At 49.0% G+C, this 18,966-nt stretch overlaps 1 protein-coding gene and 2 long non-coding RNA genes across 3 annotated transcripts in view; 2 read left to right on the top strand and 1 right to left on the bottom strand.

Annotated features, from left to right (window-relative positions):
- The first annotated feature begins 178 nt into the window (after window positions 1-178).
- Window positions 179-12,681, top strand: LOC126502624 (uncharacterized). Its single transcript, XR_007591989.1, has 3 exons — window positions 179-334; window positions 10,233-10,315; window positions 12,639-12,681. It is a non-coding gene; the product is annotated as an uncharacterized lncRNA (long non-coding RNA).
- On the bottom strand, window positions 8,607-14,579 carry LOC126502619 (dipeptidase 3-like). The gene is made up of 10 exons (XM_050143779.1): window positions 14,151-14,579; window positions 13,519-13,645; window positions 12,932-13,061; window positions 12,709-12,850; window positions 12,367-12,436; window positions 12,081-12,257; window positions 11,193-11,277; window positions 10,706-10,781; window positions 10,214-10,349; window positions 8,607-8,943 (listed from the first exon to the last, which is right to left on the bottom strand). Exons 1-10 carry the CDS (start codon window positions 14,426-14,428, stop codon window positions 8,701-8,703), a joined length of 1,464 nt encoding a protein of 487 aa, XP_049999736.1. The 5' UTR covers window positions 14,429-14,579; the 3' UTR covers window positions 8,607-8,700.
- The window catches only part of LOC126502625 (uncharacterized), a 10,318-nt gene continuing 5,053 nt past the window's right edge, over window positions 13,702-18,966 (top strand). Inside the window, exons 1-2 of the long non-coding RNA XR_007591990.1 lie at window positions 13,702-13,862; window positions 15,376-15,496. This is a non-coding gene — a long non-coding RNA (uncharacterized lncRNA). The remainder of the gene's footprint in view (window positions 13,863-15,375; window positions 15,497-18,966) is intronic.

Genomic DNA, 18,966 nt, shown 5'->3' with positions numbered 1-18,966 from the left:
TAATTTAGGGGCTTTATGGCGGTAGACGGGGCGCAGGGTGCGCTGGCTCTGCGCCTTGGAGTTGGTGAGTTCTCAATCACTATTCTGTTACTTAGCGGGAAGGGAAGGCAGGGCCCGCCCAGTGTCTCAGTGGCCACCCCTAACATCCCCGAGTCGCTCATCACCCTACATACACACTCGTCCGTTTCCATCATTTCTCGCTCGTGTTTCTGGTAGCCAGATCCCGGCGGAAGCACAGTCTCTGCCCTCAGTCCTGCTGCTGCAGCCTCTCCTCTGGAAGGCCGCTACACCCTCGGCAGAAGTGGCACCCGCCCGGCCCTGTTTGACACTTGAGGTTAGCCCAACTATCTCATTTGAACTTGCTCCTTCACAGCCTCGCCTTCCGGCGGTTCTGCACCCCAAGCCCTTTCCTTTCTTGGCGCTACCTTCTTTCACATTCAGATAACTTATCTAGTTGCCTTTACTTGAGAATTTTTATCTTTCTGGGTTGTCCTTTCGGCCTCTTTTTCTCTCTCCTCCCTTCTTCTCTCCTATCAGAAAGCCTCAGGACTCATCTTTCCAGTCTATCTCCTTTCTTCTCCCCCTTTCTGGCTTGAACAGCCTTTAAAACGTGGGCTGATCGTAGGATCCGCGCCCGACCGGCCGCTGTCCAATCCCAACTCTAACTCGGTGGGTGGGCCGGCCCGCTCAAGGTCTACATGCCCGGTAGGACCCTCCCCTCGCCTGGAGCAGTCTACCTTCTAACCCTGCTCTGCTTTTCTAGGCTGCTACCCGGCCTCCCTCTCCTCACCCTTCACTGCTTTCCAACCGGGCTTTTCTCTGCTCTCCGCATGCTGCGCTCTCTGCCATAGAGATGGCTCAGTGTTTAAGAGCGTTTGAAGAGCTTAGGGCAGACCCCAAATTCAGTTCCCAGTATCCACCCGTATCAGGTGGCTCTCGGCTGCCTGTAACTCCAGCTCCAAGGGATCCGATGCCCTCTGGCCTCCTCAAGCTCCAGCAAGCCGGAGTTCACACACACACACACACACACACACACCAGGCATGGCGACACTCATCTTTTCATCGTTTTGTTTGTTTTGCTTCTCTGTGTAGCCCTGGCTGACCTGGAATTCGCTTAATAGACAAGCTGACCTCAAACTCACAGATCTGCCTACCTCCCAAGTGCTGGGATTAAAGGCATGCGCCACCACCACCAGTGACAGCAAGGGCTCTTAAGTGTCCAGTCTTCTTTCCAGCACCTGGTACCTTTAATCTGAGCACTAGAGAGGCAGGGGCAGGTCAGCCTTGTCTACATAGTAAGTCCCAGGGTGGGGGTTGAGGGAGGGGATAGAGGATTACAAACAGAAACCCTAACACCTGACTAATAAAAGTCCCAGAAAACGAAATTAAACTAGAGAAAAAAAAAGTTGCATTCTCAGAACTCAGCAGAATGAGAAGGAGTTTGAGGACAGCCTGGGCTATGTATAAAACCCTGTCTCAAAGAAACAAAAAGTGAGTTCAAGATGTAGATCACTTGGTAGAGTGCATACTACATAAGACCGGGGCGGAGGAAGTGGTGCCTGCTTGTGATCTCAGCACTTAGGCCAGAGGTAGAGGCTGGAGGCTCAGAAGTTCAGTTATCCTTGGCTACATAAGGAGTTTGAAGCCGACCTGGGGATGAGCTTCCCGAACCTTATCCTAAGATAAAGACACTCAACAGGAGTCACAGAGCATAAGATTCCACCTGTAAGAAATACCTAGAAGTTGGGTAGTGATGGTGCACACCTTTAATCCCAGCACTCGGGAGGGAGAGACAGGAGGGCCTCTGTAAATTTGAGGCCAGCCTGGACTACAGAGTGAGTTCCAGGACAGGCTTCAAAGCTACAGAGAAACCCTGTCTTGACAATACAAAAAAACAAACAAACAAACAAACAAACAAAACCCAAACCAAACTAAAACAAAAGAAAAAAAAAGAAATCCCAAGAATACTCAGAGACAAAAATCAGATTGACAGTTGAGTGGAAATGAAGGAAGGAAGCAGAGAGTAACTGGTTCCCCCCCCCCTTTTTTTTTTAAAGATTATTTATTTATACAGTATCCTGCCTGTAGGCCAGAAGAGAGCCCCAGATCTCATTATAGATGGTTGTGAGCCACCATGTGGTTGCTGGAAATTGAACTGCTCTGGAAGAGCAGTCAGTACTCTTAACCGATGAACCATCTCTCCAGCCCAAGAGTAACTGTTTAATGGTAGTTTCCTCTCATCATGAATAGAATATTATGGAACTTGGTAGAAAGAATGGTCATACAACCTGTGACTATATCAAAAGTTATTGGTGGGCTGGGGAGATAGTTTAGTTGGTAAAGAGCTTGCCTTAAATATTTAGTTTAGAATCACGCAGGCAGCAAGCCTCTGGGCACACCTGGGGGAGATTATCTACATTAGGATGGCCTCTAGTCACGTGAGGAACTAACTAGTCTAGGAGGACTCTGCAGTGAAAAGGTCCACTTTAATTGTTGGCGGGGCCATTCTATGAGCTTTGGTCCTGGACTACACCAGAAGAAAGCAGTGCTAGGCGTGGTGGCACTTGCCTTTAATCCCCGCATTTTGGCGGCAGAGGTAGGTGACTCTCTGTGAGTTTGGGGACAACCTGGTCTACAGAGCAAGTTCCAGGATAGCCAGGACTGTTACGCAGGGAAACCCTGTCTCAAACCACACACACACACACCCCAAAAAAAGAAGAAGAAAGCAGATTGATTACTATCATCTAGTTTCCTGTTTCCTGACTGTAAATGTATTGTGACCAGCTTCCTCAAGTTTCTCCTGCCCCTGTGACTGCTCTACCATGCTAGACTGTAGTGTACCCTGGAACTGTGACCTGAAGTAAACGATTCTTAAAATGCTTGTCAGGGATTTCCTCACAGCACAAAGGAAGTTAACAAGCATACCTTGCAAACATGAGGACCTAAGTTTAATCTCCAGCAGTTATATTTTTTTAAAAAAAATTCTGGGCGGTGATGGTGCACACCTTTAATTACAGCACTTTGAAGGCAGAGGCGGGTGGATCTTAGTGAGTTTGAGGCCAGCCTGGTTTACAGAGTGAGTTTTAGGACAGCCAGACCTACACAAAAAAACTCCAAAGCAATAAACAAACAAACAAAAACAAACTGTGATGAGCTTTGGTCATATATACCATATAATATAATAACATATAATATGTAATACATTATATATTATATATACAATAACATATAATGTGTAATATATTAATATAATTAATAATTTTTTTTAAAAAGCTGTGGGACTGGAGAGATGTCAGCAGTTAAGAGCACTGGCTGCTCTTCCAGGGGTCCTGAGTTCAGTTGCCAGCACCCACATGACAGCTCACAACTGCCTGTAACTCCAGCTCCAGAGCATCTGACCCTCACACCAGTGAACATAAAATAATAAAATAAATTTAAAAAAAGAGAGATGCTATTTGAGACATCCAAAGCCTGCTGTAAGTGGGTTAATCTATTTTTTTTAAAGCATTGATATAAAAGGTTTTACTGTGTTGAATCCTAGGCACCTTCATTATGAGGGGTAGTTTATTAAGAAAGGAAAGTGGAAGTGGGCTAGTGTGCTGTAGAAGGAAGCTCACAGGCTGGGTGTTGTGGTGTGAATGAGAATGGCCCCATAAGCTCATATATAGTTTTTTGTTTGTTTGTTTTTGTTTTTGTTTTTGTTTTTTTTCAAGACAGGGTTTCTCTCTGTAGCAGTTCCTGGAAGTCCAGGAACTCACTGGGCAGACCAGACTGGCCTTGAACTCACAGAGATCCACCTGCCTCTGCCTCCGCAGTGCTGGGATTAAAGGGTGTGCCACCTTGCCTGCTTCACCTCACGTGTTTGAGTGTTAAGTCAGCAGGAAGTGGAGCTGTTCTGGAAGAACTAGGGGGTGTGGCCTTGTTATTGGAGGTGTGTCACTGGAGGAGGGCTGAGGTTTAAATAGCCCTTATCAGGTGGGCTCACTGTCTCTGCCTGCTGCCTCAGATCAGGAGGTAAAGCTTTCAGTTACTGCCCCAGTGCTGTGCCTGTCTGCTTCCCACCATGACGAGGGTGGACCCACCCTCTAAACTGTAAGCCAGCCCCCAGTTAAATGCTTTCTCTTAAAAGCGTTGCCTTGGCCACAGCATCTCTTTGCAGTAATAGAACAGTAACTAAGATGCTGAATTTGTTTTTAAGTGTTGGGACCTGAGCCTAGAGCTTCACCCTTGCTAAACCTATGCTCTACCACTGAGATACACCCCAGCAATGTAGAACTTTCATCTTGGGCTTCCTAATGACTAATACCTCTTTATATTATTACTGGGAAATTTGATTTCTTTTCTTGTAAAGTTTCTATTTAAACATCTTCCCAATGTTTTTAAAATGCTGTGCCCGTGTATGTAAGTATGACAGATGCATGCATATGTATGCATGTATGACGGTGCAACTGTGGAGGTCAAAGGACAACTTTCTGACATCAGTTCTCTCCTCTGCTTTTCCAGGGGTCCTGGGGGTCAAACTCAGGTCTCCAGACTTACTTGGTTAAGTCTGATGGGTAATCTTACCAGCCCTGAATTTTTTTTTTTTTTTTTTTTTTTTTTTTTTTTTTTTGAGACAGGATTTCTCTGTGTAGCCTTTCTGGCCTGAAACTCATTGTGCACCACTTTCCTCAGCCTCCAAGTGGTGCCATTAGAGGTGTTTATTAGAGGTATTGTGGACTGCACACCTGGCCTGGTTGTTTTGCTTTGTTTTTGTTTTTTTGCTTTTTAAAGACAGGGTTTCTCTGTGTAGTCCTGGCTGTCCTCTGTAGACCAGGAACTCACATAGATCCACTTGCCTCCCAAGTGCTGGAACTAAAGGCATGCACCACCATCACGTCTGGTTTTAAAATTTTTTTGTATTGTTTGTTTGGCGAGACAGGATTTTTTCTGTCTAACAGCCCTGGCTAACCTGTTATAAACCAGCCTGGCATCAAATTCACAGAGATCTGCCTGCCTCTGTCTCCCTCGTGGGGGGTTAAAGGCATGGTGTCACCATGGGCTGCAGTTTTGTTTGTTTTTATGTGGCATGAGACAGGGTCTCTCTTTGTGGCCCTAGCTCTTCTAGATCTCACTATGTAGACCAGGCTGGCTTCAAACTCAGAAAGATCCCCCTGCCTCAGCCTCCTGAGTGATAACATTAAAGGTAAATGCCACATTTGGCTCTGCTTTTAAAAATTTATTAGCCAGACTGCTATCACCAATGGCGCTGTGGACACCTGGAGTCTGGGCCACTACCTGTGACCAAAGTGGTGTCCAAAGGATGTCCCTCCACAGGGGCCATACGGATGGAGTACTCCTGTGTTGCCAACTAGGACCATTGTGATGCCCAGCCCAGACTGCTGCCAGGGGTCATGTCTGGGTCCATGGCTCTATGGCAGCTGGACTCTGAGTTGATATCCATGATGCCATGAAGAGGTCGCAGTTCAGGCTGAAACCTGATCAAACTGTTGTCCAGGTCATATAGACCTGGGTGGCCCATGCTGCCACCTGGAGTCATGGTGTTGTCTGGTCCCAAAATGTGGCCATGAGCCACGTCTGGGTTCGTGACCCCACCGCAGTCAGGGTGTGGGTCTATGTCCATGTATCCTCTTTCTGTCAAAGGCTAAGTGGATACCTGGGGTCTGGGCTGCCACCTGGATAAATGCTGGCTTTCGGGGCCATGCCACTACTTGGACCATGCCAATCTGGGTGATCTGCAGTACCAACTAGGGTCATGCTGACATCTGACCCCAGACTATTGCCAAGGACCATGTCTGGGTCCATGATCCTACCTCAGCCTGAGTCTGTGCTGTCTGAGGCCTACATTGCCACCAAAGGCCACACTGATGCCCAGGATCTGGGCTTCCATCCATGGCCTTCTTGGTGCCCGAGGGCTATGCTGCTGCTAGGCCCATACAGACCTGAGTAACATGTGTTGCCTCCTGGGGCCGGGGTGTACGGGCCTGAGCTGTCTGTGGCCCTGACACAGACAGGACCCGTGTTGGTGTCTGAGGCTCCTGTTGCCGTCAATGTTAGTTAGTGCAGATGCCTGGGATCTGGGCCACACGTGGGGCTGTGGGGGCTCCATGCTGCTGTTGGGTGATCTAAGTTGACCTGCACTGCCAACTGGGACCATGGTGACATCTGAGCCCAGGTGCTGCTCACGACCATGTCTGGGTCCATGGTTCGATCACAGCAGGGATCTGTATTGATGCCACTAGATCGTCAGGGACCTGGGTGACCACCTGGGGCCAGGTTAGTGTCTAAAGGTTGAGCCTCTGCCAGGGCCATGCAGATCTGAGTAGCCTACGCTGCGACCCAGGACCACGATGCCGCCTAGGCCTAGACTACTGCTAGAGACCATGTCTCCTGTGGCTCCTGTTATCACCAAAATCAGTGAAGAGAGGGCTGCGCAGACTTGGTCCTGCCCTTGCTGGCAGCAGCACCGAGGAGAGAAGGCCCTGCACTTTTCCTGCTGACCTGATAATAGAGCTGGCCCTGCTGGAAGGGGCAGAGGTGAGCAGGCCTGGGGAGCATGAGAACGGGAGGCCCGAGTCTGCCCCTCTTCGTCTGTCGTATGGTGGCATGAATGAGGAACTAAAATGTCCTCTCTCTCCTCACCCCTGCCAACTGCGGCAGGGGAGAGAGGTGGCCCCGGGGCCATGAGAATGGGAGAACTGGGCCTGCCCCACCCCCAGCGGCAGCACATGGGAGAGTGGGCATGGCACTTCACCTGGGCAGCACACCAGAGCTGACCCTGTAGGCAAGGGCACAGGTAGGCTAGGCCTGTGGGCGTGAGAGCAGGAGAGCTGCCCCTGCCTCCTCCCTCGCATGCCACGGAACGGCAAGGGTAAGGGAAGTATGCCCTCATCCCCAACCCTTGCCACTCATGAGAGGCAGGAAAGCAATCCCGGGGGCATGAGAACAGAACTGTCCCTGCCCCTCACCAACTGCAACACTCAGGACAGTCAGTCCTGCACCTCACCTGGGCAAAAACAGTTCTTCCTGCTTTTTCTGTCCAGCATCTCCACATTCAGGTCGGAACTGTTTTCCTATAATCATCTTGTAGAATTTTCTTGTTTTTTTTTTGTTTTGTTTTTTTTTTTTTTTTTTTTATGAAGGGTCTTATTATGTATCCCTAGCTGGCCTGGAATAGACAGGTCTGGCCTTAAATTTGTGGATGATCTTGCCTTTAGGATTAGAGGCTTGAGTCATCATACATGGACCAGGACTGATATTTATTTGAGAGAGTCTCACTATGCAGCCCTGGCTGACCTAGAACTTTCTTTTTTTTTTTTTTTTTGGTTTTTCGAGACAGGGTTTCTCTGTGGCTTTGGAGCCTGTCCTGGAACTAGCTCTTGTAGACCAGGCTGGTCTCGAACTCACAGAGATCCGCCTGCCTCTGCCTCCTGAGTGCTGGGATTAAAGGTGTGCGCCACCACCGCCCAGCGGCCTAGAACTTTCTATATAGACCAGACTGGCCTCAAACCTTGAAGTTACAGAGATATGCCTGCTTCTGTTTCCTGAATGCTGCCAGGGTGATTTTTTTTTTTTTTTTGATTTTTCGAGACAGGGTTTCTCCGTAGCTTTTGGTTCCTGTCCTGGATCTAGCTCTTGTAGACCAGGCTGACCTCGAACTCACAGAGATCCACCTGTCTCTGCCTCCCGAGTGCTGGGATTAAAGGCATGCGCCACCACCGCCCGGCTGCCAGGGTGATTTTTATATGGAGTAAAGAAAACCAGAAAGCTAGGCGGGATGGCACATACTCAAAATTCTAGCCCTTGGATGGCAGAGGAAGGAGGATCACTTGAGCCCAGGAGTTCCAGGCCAGCTTAGGCAACACAGACTTGGTCTGTGGTGGTATTTGTGATCTAACAAATAAAGCTTGCCTGAAGATCAGAGTGAAGCACTAAGCCACAAGTTAGCCATAGAGACCAGGCAGTGGTGGCACAGGTCTTTAATCCCAGCACTCAGGAGACAAGAGGTTCTGTGAATTCAAGGCCATGCTGAGCCACACTAGACTGATCCAGTCTCAGAGAGAAAGAGACAGGCTGTAGTGACTCACACAGTAGTGATATGGCTGGGCGGAGAGAGGAATGTAAAGGGGGAGAATGGGATGGGGAGTTGGAGCGCGTGCACAAGCACGAACACGCGCACGCACACACACACAAATGCACACACAGGAGGATTCATAGGGACAGGATTGTCCCTTTGGTCTGAGCATTGGTAGAGGTAAGAACTCTAGTGGCTTCTCTGATCTTTTAGCTTTCACCCCTGCCTCTCCCCCTGCCCCCCTGTCCCCTTAGCTGACTCCGGGTTTTTATTATTAAGACCAATTAGAATTTGTGCTACACTGGTCTCCAAAACAAAACAAATAAACCCCTAAAACGAACAAAAATATAACCTTTCAGAGGGACCCTAATTTACCGTCCCCGTGATCCTTGGTTACACTGTTGTATGGGCTCCAGCTTTCAGGATATGGTGAATTGTCTCTGCCTGTCCAGAGGACCACGGCTGCAGGTTCCCTCACCAAGGGTTCTCTGACCCTAATCCCAACAATAAAGAAAGGCACTGAACTCTTGGCTCAATGTTTTAAATATTTATTCTCAAAATAAACTCAGGCCTGGGCAGTGAGGAGGGGAACTTTGTGGATTTTGCCACATTGATCTGTGGCCAGATCACCAAAGCCAAAGGACGAGGGCTAGGGAGGTGACAGTAGCCATGAGGCCTGAAACGCGGCATGGGGGAGCTCCTGAGGCCCTCCGGAGGACCTGATTAGTTGGCCTCTTGGTCACCTTGAACTGTGAGTCCCAGTGCTTCTCCTGGGGCTGAGACAAGACGTGTGAGTGGCAGGTGCTACTCAGCTGCCTGTCTGGAAACTTGACCTCCACAGGGCTCCGTCCCAGGCTTCTCTCTCTCACCTGAGGGAAGGAGTCACAGTAACAGACACTCCCACCCCTCCCATGCTCCACTAGTGAACGACCTATCTGCGGTCAGTCTTTCTTCTCCCCCCACCTCCCGTTTTTTTGTTTATTTTTTGAAACAAGGTTTCTGCGTAGTCCTGGCTATCTTGGAACTCACTCTATAGACCAGGCTGACTTTGAACTCAAGAGACCTGCCTGCCTCTGCCTCCAAATGCTAGGGTTAAAGGCCTAGGTAGTGCCACCACCACCAACTAGTGACGGCCAATCCTGATTGTTAACCTGACTTAAATTGTAATCAAGTAAAACCCAAACAACTGGGCAATCCTGTGAGAGATTTCTTCTTTCTTTCTTCACATTGTTAATGACTTAGTTATTTTTATTTTATGTGCACTGGTGTTTTGCTTGAATGTATGTCTGTGTGAGGAATCTGTGCAATCCTTTGGAACTGGAGTTACAGACAGCTGTGAGCTGCCATGTGGCTGCTGGGAATTGAACCTGGGTCCTCTGGAAGAGCAGCCAGTGCTCTCTTTTAACTGCTGAGCCACCTCTATCACCTTCAGAGATTTTCTTTTCTTTTTCAGTCTTTTTTTTTTAATTTTTGGGTTTTTGTTTGTTTATTTGTTTTGTTTTTTAGTTTTTTGAGACAGGGTTTCTCTCTGTAGCCCTGGCTGTCCTGGAACTCACTCTATGGACTAGGCTGACTTTGAACACAGAGATCCACCTGCCTCTGCCTGGGATTAAAGCTGTGTGTCACTATTACCCAGCACCAGAGATTTTTTTTTTTGATTGGATAATCTTAGGTAGGAAGAACCACCCCCTAAATCCTGGCCAATACGTGGTGACTGCCCGAATAAAAGAATATGGAAGGAGGAGTTTTTGCTTTTTGCCTGCTTGCCCTCACTAGCTAGAGGGCTCATCTACCCTGTTGCTGAGGTATTCTTTCCCTAGGATTAGAGCCTACTTCTTTGGGATTCTCATATACTGAAGACCAGCATCTCTCCAGGAATCCTCTGGGACTTCAGCACTAGACTGAGACTTCTGAGACAACCAAGTCTTATGGACTAAACAACTACTCCACTCTTGGCCTTTCCAACAGGAGACAGCCATTGCTGGACTACCTGGACCACAGCCTGTAAACCATGCACAAATGTCCCCACCCCACATATGTGTGTATGAACGTGTGTATGTATGCGTGTGTATGCTCTACCAGTTCTGTTCCTTAGAGAGGCATGACTAATACACCATCCTTTGCTTTTAACCCATGTACCTGTTCCACCTCTCTGAAGACGCGCAGCAGGTTTCCTCGAAGGACACCTTGCAGCTCCTGTTCATCCCAGCCCCGTCTCAGCAACTCCTCTATGAGCACTGGGTATGTAGACACGTCCTCCAGGCCCTGAGGGAACCTGTGCAGATATCCACCGTGAGACCTTGCCCCTAAACCTGGTCTAGCGCCTGCTATCCCACCAGCCCCAGGCACATAAGACCAAAACTAAGGGCCAAGTTCTTTAGATTAGTGAACACGACTTTAGAAGTTCTTTAAAGACTGAGTCCTTGTGACCATACCCAGCCCACAACAGAGCTGGGATGGGCAGCGGTGCATTAACAAGATTCTTTTAGCTCAGGGGTGGGAGAGGAGATGGGGACTGGAAGACCAGGGCTTGTAGTTGAGATTTGAAGGATGAGCCGACTTTTGAATGGGGGACCTGAGGCTTGCAACCTCTGCCGCCGCCTCCAGGAGGAGTCCAGGGATAACATTCACCTTCCAGATCCATCATAGTCTCCACCAATCCCAATGAATTCAGATCCAATGACTGTCCTGATGTGGTCAAAATGATCTAGAATGCAGGGGTGGGTAGAAGAGTTAGCAACTGGGAGCATTTCTACGTGGAAAGTTGGGTCCTGGCCAGTTATCCAGTTCACATCTGGGTGACAGTGACAAGCTGAGTTGACAGTCCCTGGAAGGTCGGCCATTACCCAGCATGTGCTAGAGTTCAAGTCAGAACTGCACAGGGCTGAGGTCTGTGTGGGGGCGGGGCAGAGAGATGGCTCGGTGGGTCCCAGGTTCAATGCCCAGCACCCACATAGTGGCTCACAACTCCCTGTAACTCCAGTTCCAGGGGACCTGGCATCCCCTCTAGCCTCCATTTCTCCATGGGGCACCAGGGAGACACATGGTACACAGACATACAGGCAGGGAAAATACCCAGGAATGTTGTTATAAAATTAAGAGTTGAGGTGGGACTCACCTGCCACAGTGGACACATTAGCAAGCAGATTGCACTGTAGCACCCCCATGGACAGTGTCACCATCACAATGCCACCGTTCTTTTTCTAAAGGGATAGACAAAGGGGCAGTCAGGCCAGCCCCACTGGGGGACGCTTGCAGGGCAGCAATCTAGCAGGGGCTGGAAGAATGTTTTCTCCTGGGTTTGGGGCTCCCTGGGTAAAACTGATTTGGACCTGGTTTCAAAAGATGGAGGAAAGGTTAGTCAACCAATAGCTTTCTTTACTCAGGGTCACAACTCTCCTCGCAGTCAGACATGATGGCACATGTAAGGCCAAGGCAGAGGTAGTATAAGGTTCAGGTAGGACAGGACAGGACTATTTATGTAAGAGACCCTACCACAAACAAACAAGACCCTTTTTTTGTCCCCGTTCTTTCCTTCCTTTTTGGATTTTTGAGATAGGATTTTGCTATGTAGCCTAGGCTGGCCTCAACTCATGATCCTCCTACCTCAACCTCTCAAGTGCTGAGGTTGTAGGCATGTGTTATTATGTTTGGCTTTAAGACCCTCAAAATGAGTCAAATGTTTTGGCACACACTTTTAATCCTAGCATTTGTGAGGCAGAGGCAGGCAGATCTCTGCAAGTTCAAGGCTATCCTGGTTTACATATCGAGTTCCAGAGTCAAATAATGAGACCCTGTCTCAAAAAATGGAAAAAGTCAGGCAGTGGCGATGTACGCCTTTTAATCCCAGCATTGGTAGGCAGAGGCAGGTGAATCTCTGTGAGTTCGAGGCCAGTCTGTCCTACAGAGCGAGTTCTAGGCAGCTAAAGCCATCTTGGTCTACAGAGTGAGTTTCTCAGATGAAGTGTACTTAGTCCTGGGTTTGAGGGCCCAGTTGGCTACTCACCAGAAGATGCAGGATGTCATCAGGAACATTCAGCAAATTGTCGCACACAGCTCTAGCTGCTGAGTGGGAGAAGATCACAGGAGCCCGAGACACCTCCAGGGTCCGCATCACTAAGGTGTCTGAGCCGTGGGACAAGTCTATCATCATGCCCAGGCGGTTCATTTCTTCTACTACTTTCTGCAGGGACAATTGGATTTGGGAGGGAACAGAGGGTGTCAGGGAGCAAAGGTGTGTACAAGGATCTGCAGGAAACACACAGGGTAGGGTATGGTACAAGAATCCTCACCTCACCGAAGCTCGTCAATCCACTGATGTTGGTATAGAAGTGGTGTCTGAATTTCGTGGCGCTCTCTGCCCTACAAGACAGACAAGAGAAAGCGATTCTTGCTGGCTATAGCTTGGCTATCAGTGACTGGGGGCGGGGGGTCTGCTTAGCCATCCTACATATAGAACAGATGAGGACCAGGACTAGCTAGCTGGTGGAAGTGTGAGGGGCCTGCTGGGAGACCTGCCTCTCCCTCCCCTCACGGACCACTTTATAGTCATTTCTTTTGTCAGGTCCATGCCACGGAGAGAAGTTTCCTCACCACACTGTCTGCCATGCCACAGGGCCAGGCAGCATGCTCACCAGGGTGTGCTGCAGGTGAAGGTAAGTGTCAGGTAGCGCACTCCTAGCTCGTAGAAACTGCGCAACACAGAGAGGCTGCTGTCCAGTGAGTGACCACCCTCGACGCCAATGAGGCAGGCCAGCTTCTGAGTGTTATTCAGACCTAGAAGACGGTAGTGAGTCAAACAACCACATCCCAAGAAAAGAGCCAGTGGTGTGGATCCCAGGCTGTGCTCCAGTTCACCTTCAGCTGAGGTCACAAGCTCCAGCTCGGGGTAAGCAGAGCACATTCGGCGAATGAGGTCGATCTGTTCCAGGGCAAGGCGCACGGCATCCCGGTCCTGGGTTTCGCATGGGATGTAGGCTGACCAGAACTAGAGGGAGGTCCAGAGGTCCACGATCAAGCCAATATGATCTCTTAGGCCCACCATTTCTGCCTCAGCCCCCCATAGTACCCATGTAAGTCAACTGTTCCCCATAGTATCATGACTCAGGACTACTGAGCTTGGCAGCCAGCAAACAAGCTGTGGACTAATGACATAGCTGTTGTCTGTCCATGACCCCGTGTGAATGTCCCAGGCAAGGCTACCCTATCTTTTGTGGTTCTAGCAACCTCAACCTCCACATTCTCCAGGGATTTTCTGGTTCTTTTCTATGTATTCCCCTGAACCTGAGCATCTGTGCGGCTCATCTGTTGTTGGTCCTCCACGGCCTCAGACATTCTTGTATTTGCATGACAGTGTACTGCGTGCCCCAAGTACCTAGCCGTCTACGGCCTGGCCTGCTCAGGTTTCTGTGTCCCCAACGTCCCCATTCTTCTGGCACGGTTACCTGGGCGCCCACAAGGCCTTCTCTAAGCCTATCCAGGCTGGTCTGGCTGTGGGTGAAATTGCGCAGATTCACATCCTGCAGCTTATTCTGGAAGAGTTCTCTCAGGCGCAGAGGCAGGTCGTTATGGCTGGAGATGCGGTCAGTGTGAGAACACGGTCTCCAGGTCAGAAGCTTCAGCCCGGGTCTTGTTTCTCCCCGCCCCTCACTGGGCCCCACCCCCTGCACGCTGAGCTGGAAAGCTTTTCCACCGGACGTGGCGCCAAAGGGAGAAGGGGCACCCATGAACGACAGAAGGGAAAGGATATCCACCGAAGGTGCTAAGGGGCCTCATCAATAGTCCAAGGGTAAGCTTAGCCCTCTCTCTTATTTATCTATCTATCTATCTATCTATCTATCTATCTATCTATCTATCTATCTATCTATCTATCTATCTATCTATCTATTTATTTATTGAGGCAGGGTTTCCGTGTGAAACAGTCCTGGCTGTCCTGGAACTCTCTCTGTAACCTAGGCTGGCCTAAAACTCAGAGAGATCCGCCTGCCTCTGCCTCCCGAGTGCTGGGATTAAAAGGGTGCGCCACCACCTCCCGGCAAGCTTAGCCCTCTTCGGTCCCACCCCCGCACATACGCACCCGTCCACAAGCGGGAAATCTCTCATCAGGGCCAGTGCTTGCTCTCGAAGACGAGGGTCACTGGTCACGCCAGGTGTGGCGGAGGCATTGAAAGTGTCCGGAGTGGCATTGGCACTGGAGGCCGTCAGTGTGGTCGAAAAGCTGGAGATGCCCCGAGTGGTCGGGGTGCAGGTTACCCACAGAGGCGGAACTACAAGTAGCACCTCCAGCAGGAACAGCCAGGGCCCCAGAGGCCGCAGGCCGAGCGCGCGGGGACCCTCAAGACCCGCGGGCTGCATGTTGCTCAGACTTGGTCACAAAAGCCTGAGAAGGGCTGGGATAGGGCAGAGGGTGTCAATGGGGTTCTGACCTTCGATTCAGGGTACCTAGGACGCGGCCTCGCTTGGAAAAGCTTGCAGTCGCACGGCTGTGCAACGGACGCTCTGGAACTTTCCACCCCTAGAAGCGCAGTGCAGCCGCTAGAGGGCACCACCGCCCTTCCGCTCCCCCAAGTAGAAGGGCGCCCCCTTGGGCCTGGCGGGTCTTCTGGCAGAGTTGAAGACTAGTGGGGAGCAAGGTGGGGGGGCACACACACGAGAAATCTAACTAATCTCACCCTATAGCCGTTACGTAAATGTGTTAGCGCCCAAATGTGCCTTATCCTCAATAGGGTCAAATATCTTGCTAAATTCTGCTTAGAGTAGTTAATTAGATCTGTGTGGGTTTTGTTAGGTTTTAGTCTTGTTTTTGTGGCAGGGTCTTGCTGTGTTGCTGGGACTAGCCTGGAGCTCCTGAGCTCAAGCTATCGACAGTATGAGTACTGTCGTCTAGGAAGTACATCGCCACTAACAGAAAAAATATTGTCTAGCCAAGTGTAAAATCCCGGCGATCAGAAGGTAAAGGCAGGGCTGTGAGTTTGAAGCCGATTTGGGCTATATAGCAATATCCTGCATCAGAAAAAAAAATCATGCATAGTAGCTCACACACATAATCCCAGCATTTGGAAGACTGAGGCAGGAGAGTTTCAGAACACTCAAGGCCAACCTGGGCTACACAGAATCCCAGGCCAGCCTGAGCTAAAGAGTAAGACCTTGTCTCAAATCAGGCAACCAACAAACTAAAGTATGATTCTCCATTGAGAAACCTGCGCCCGCATTTGAGTGTAGTTAGCTTTTCCTAAACACTCTCTCCCTCCTGAAACACCTCTTCCAAGATATGCTAAAATGGTTTCTTACTAAATTTCTAGGGTTCAAGAGGTGGCTCAGTGGTTAAGAGCACCGTCTTCTCTTCTAGAGGTCCTGAGTTCAATTCTCAGCAGCCACATGGCAGCTCACAACCATCAATAATGGATCCGACGCCCTCTTCTGGTGAGCAGACTTACATTCAAACAAATCATTCATAAAGTCCATAAGCAAAATAATAATAATAAATTTCTGCTGTTCTCATAAAGAAGATGAAGGGCATCGAGATGGCTCTGAGTACAAGCACTTGCTATGCCAGCCAGACTACCCGAGTTCTATGTGCATATCTCATTTTTAAAAAAATAAAGAGTTAGATGCAGTGGCATGTGTCTGTAACCCCAGCACCTCTGCAGGGAAGGAAGACCCCGCCTCAGTAAGGAGGAAGTTGTCCTATGACCTCAATAGGAATGTCATGGTAGGTAGTCACGGCCCCTTTCTTTCACACACATACTAATAATAAAATAATTTTTACAAACAGATGAAAAAGCTGAGTAAAACAAAGGGGGCAGTTCAGAGGTAGAGCAAGTGCCTAACAAGTATGATGGCCTAGGCTTAACCCCACTACCATATTTAAGTAGATATGGACATAAAAAAAACCCACTTTCTGTGGGCAGTGGTGGCACACAGAAGGGAGGCAGAGGCAGGCAGATCTCTGTGAGTTCAGGGTTAGCCTGGTCTACAAAGAGAGTTCCAGGACATCCAGGCCTACACAGAGAAACCCTGTCTCAAAAAGAAAAAAAAAAAAAATGAAACAAATTAAACTAAAAACAAATTAAATTAATTAATTAAATTAATTTAAAATAAATTAAAAACAAAACAAAATAAAAACCTATCTTCTTAGCCAGGTATAGTGGCACATGTCTTTAATCCCAGCATCAACGAAGCAGAGGTGAGCAGATCTCTGAGACAGGCTAGCCTGAGTCTACACAGTGAGTTCCAAGCTAGCCAGGGATGCAGAGGGAGACCCTATCTTAAAAACAAAAACAAAAACAAAAAAACAAAAAAAAAAAACAAAAAAAAAAAAACAACTTCTCTCTCTCTCTTCCAGCTCAAAACAGAGAACATGTTTATCAGGGTTCCCATCTGTTGAATGTGTGTCTTTGTCTCCATGACACATGACGAACGCGTCCTTGGAGGCTGGATGATTCAGAATTAGTGTCCCTAGGCATGCTGCAATCATGTTTATTAAGCAATTCCTTTTTCTATTATTCTCTCATACATTACATGCTGACTGCAATTTCCCCTCCCTCCACTCTTCCCAATCTCCCCATCCCCCACCTTCCCTCTCCCCCAGATCCACTCCTCTGTTTCCTTTCAGAAAAGAGCAGACCTTTGAGGGATCTCAACTGAACATGGCATAGCAATTTACAATAAGAACAGGCACAAACCCTCATATCAAGGCTGGACCAGGCAACCCAGTAGGAGGAAAAGGCAAAAGCGTCAGAGACACTCCTACCCCCACTGTGGGAGTCCCACAAGAATAACATGTGCGGAGGAGCTATCTCAGACCCATACAAGCTCCATGAGCCCCGCTTAATTGATTCTGTGTGCTGTGTTCTCATGGTGTCCTCGGCCCCTCTGGCTTCTACAATCCTTCACCACCACCACCCCCTGAGCTCCTCCTGAAGTCTAGCAGTGGGTTTCTGAATCTGCTAAGTAAGGGCTTCTTAACCTGCCTTATCTCTGCTGAAGGACACAAATCGTGATGCTAGGGCTTGAACCGGAAGCAATCAATGCTGGAATCACATTACTAAGAGTCCTCGCCATGGGGCCACTTAGCAGACACCGAGAGGAGGAGGAAAGTGGGGTGTCTTTCCTGTCATTCCTGTTCCTCTCGTCACCCTCAAGAGCAGCAGGTGGCTCTACTTGCCAGTTTCTTTTGACTGTCACAGACCCGCTTTGGCATTAGAGCATCTCCACCTGCAGGGCAAACTTAGAGCCTCATAACAAGGATATGTTGGTACATGCCTGTAATCCCAATACTCAGGAGGCTGAGGCAGGAGGATTGTCACAAGTCTGAGGTTAGCCTAGGTTACATAGCAACATTATCTCAGAAAAAAAAACAACCAAAATAACAATTAAAAAAATTATGTCCCCAGCACCATACGGCCCTGTAAGTGTCTAGTTCCCACCAGCACCCCACCTTTTCCTTTGTTTCTACAATCTCGAAAGGTGAATACAGCTTTCAAAATTCACCTTGGAGCCGGGCGATGGTGGCGCACGCCTTTACTCCCAGAACTCAGGAGGCAGAGGCAGGCAGATCTCTGTGAGTTTGGGGTCAGCCTGGTCTACAGAGTGAGTTCCAGGACAGTCAGGGGTATTACATGAAGAAACCCATTTTTACAGTCTCGAAAAAAAATTGACTGATCAAAATAAGCAATAGAATATGCAGGTATCCGTGATGGGAATTGTAGCTTAGTAATAGAGTACTTGACGGGCATGTGCAAGACTCTGAGTGTGACCTTCAACAGCAAGGCCTCCCACACACTACAACTTCAGATAATGGCTAGAACAAAGCTCTGTGTGGGGGCCATGCCTATAATCCCAGCACTTGCTAAGCTGTTGAAAGAAGCGCTGAGAGCTCAAGGCCAGACTGGACTCCATAGTGAACTGTGTGCAAACTGGAGCCATGTCGCCCTGCCTGGAAGAAAGATAAGTGATGTTCTGTTGACAAAGTACTAAGGGAAGGCTTCAGCGGAGAAGGTAGCGAGGGAGTCTTGGGAGCTGGAGTGAAAACTTTCCTGGAGGAGACAGCATGTGTAAATACCGTGAGACAGACATGAGGCCAACCTGTTCCAGCAGCGGTGAGGAAAGATACAGGGGAGCAAGTGTTGTGACTGGAGTAGGTGTTGGGCAGGCTACAGTTGGCTTTGGCAGCTGTGGTGAGGAGAGCTGCTTTTGGCTTCAGTCTGAAGGGGATTTATAGGAGGAACCTGAACAAGATAGTTAGGACATCTGATATAGAAGCTGAAAAGGTTACTCTGGCTGCCGCAAGCTAGGTAAAGCGATGAGTGTGAACAGAGGAATGTCTCCCAGAGGTGAAGTGGACAGCTGATCCTAAGGAAGGGGAGGGAGGGCTGTCAGCAGAGAAGGAACAGCGTAGAGGTAGGTTGTATTCCAGGGCTACCCACATCAGCCACCTGGAATAGGAAGCAGCTATAAGCAACTCACCATCTTTAGCACACTAGTCAGCCTGTCCTGGAGACAGCACACCCGGCTTTAGGGGCCAGAGCAGCAAGAATGGATGCTTCTTCTCAGGCAATACCACCAAGTTCCTCCAACAAAGCTAGGGGATGGAGATACAGGCCTGGGCTCCTAGAGTCTTCTCAACGGAAGTCTTTGTTAGCCCAACACAGGGCCTCTGATAATCTGTGTGAAGACCAATATGGGGTCACTGGAGAGACCCAACAGTTTGACAGTTCTGAGACAAGAGACAAAAACAAAACAAACTCACTTAGGACTCTTGAGAGGCGCTAGGGAGATGACTCAGTGGTTAAGAACACTTGTTCTTGCAGCAGGTCTGGGTTTAGTTCCCAGCACCCATACAGTGGCTCACAACCATCATCATTCCAGTTCCAGGGATCTGATGAGGATAG

The sequence above is a fragment of the Alexandromys fortis genome, unplaced genomic scaffold (assembly GCF_014885135.2).
Source record: "Alexandromys fortis isolate MF-2015 unplaced genomic scaffold, M_Fortis_MF-2015_v1.1 scaffold_1, whole genome shotgun sequence".
NCBI classification, from domain to species: domain Eukaryota; kingdom Metazoa; phylum Chordata; class Mammalia; order Rodentia; family Cricetidae; genus Alexandromys; species Alexandromys fortis.
This window is presented reverse-complemented; position numbering and strand designations above follow the sequence as displayed.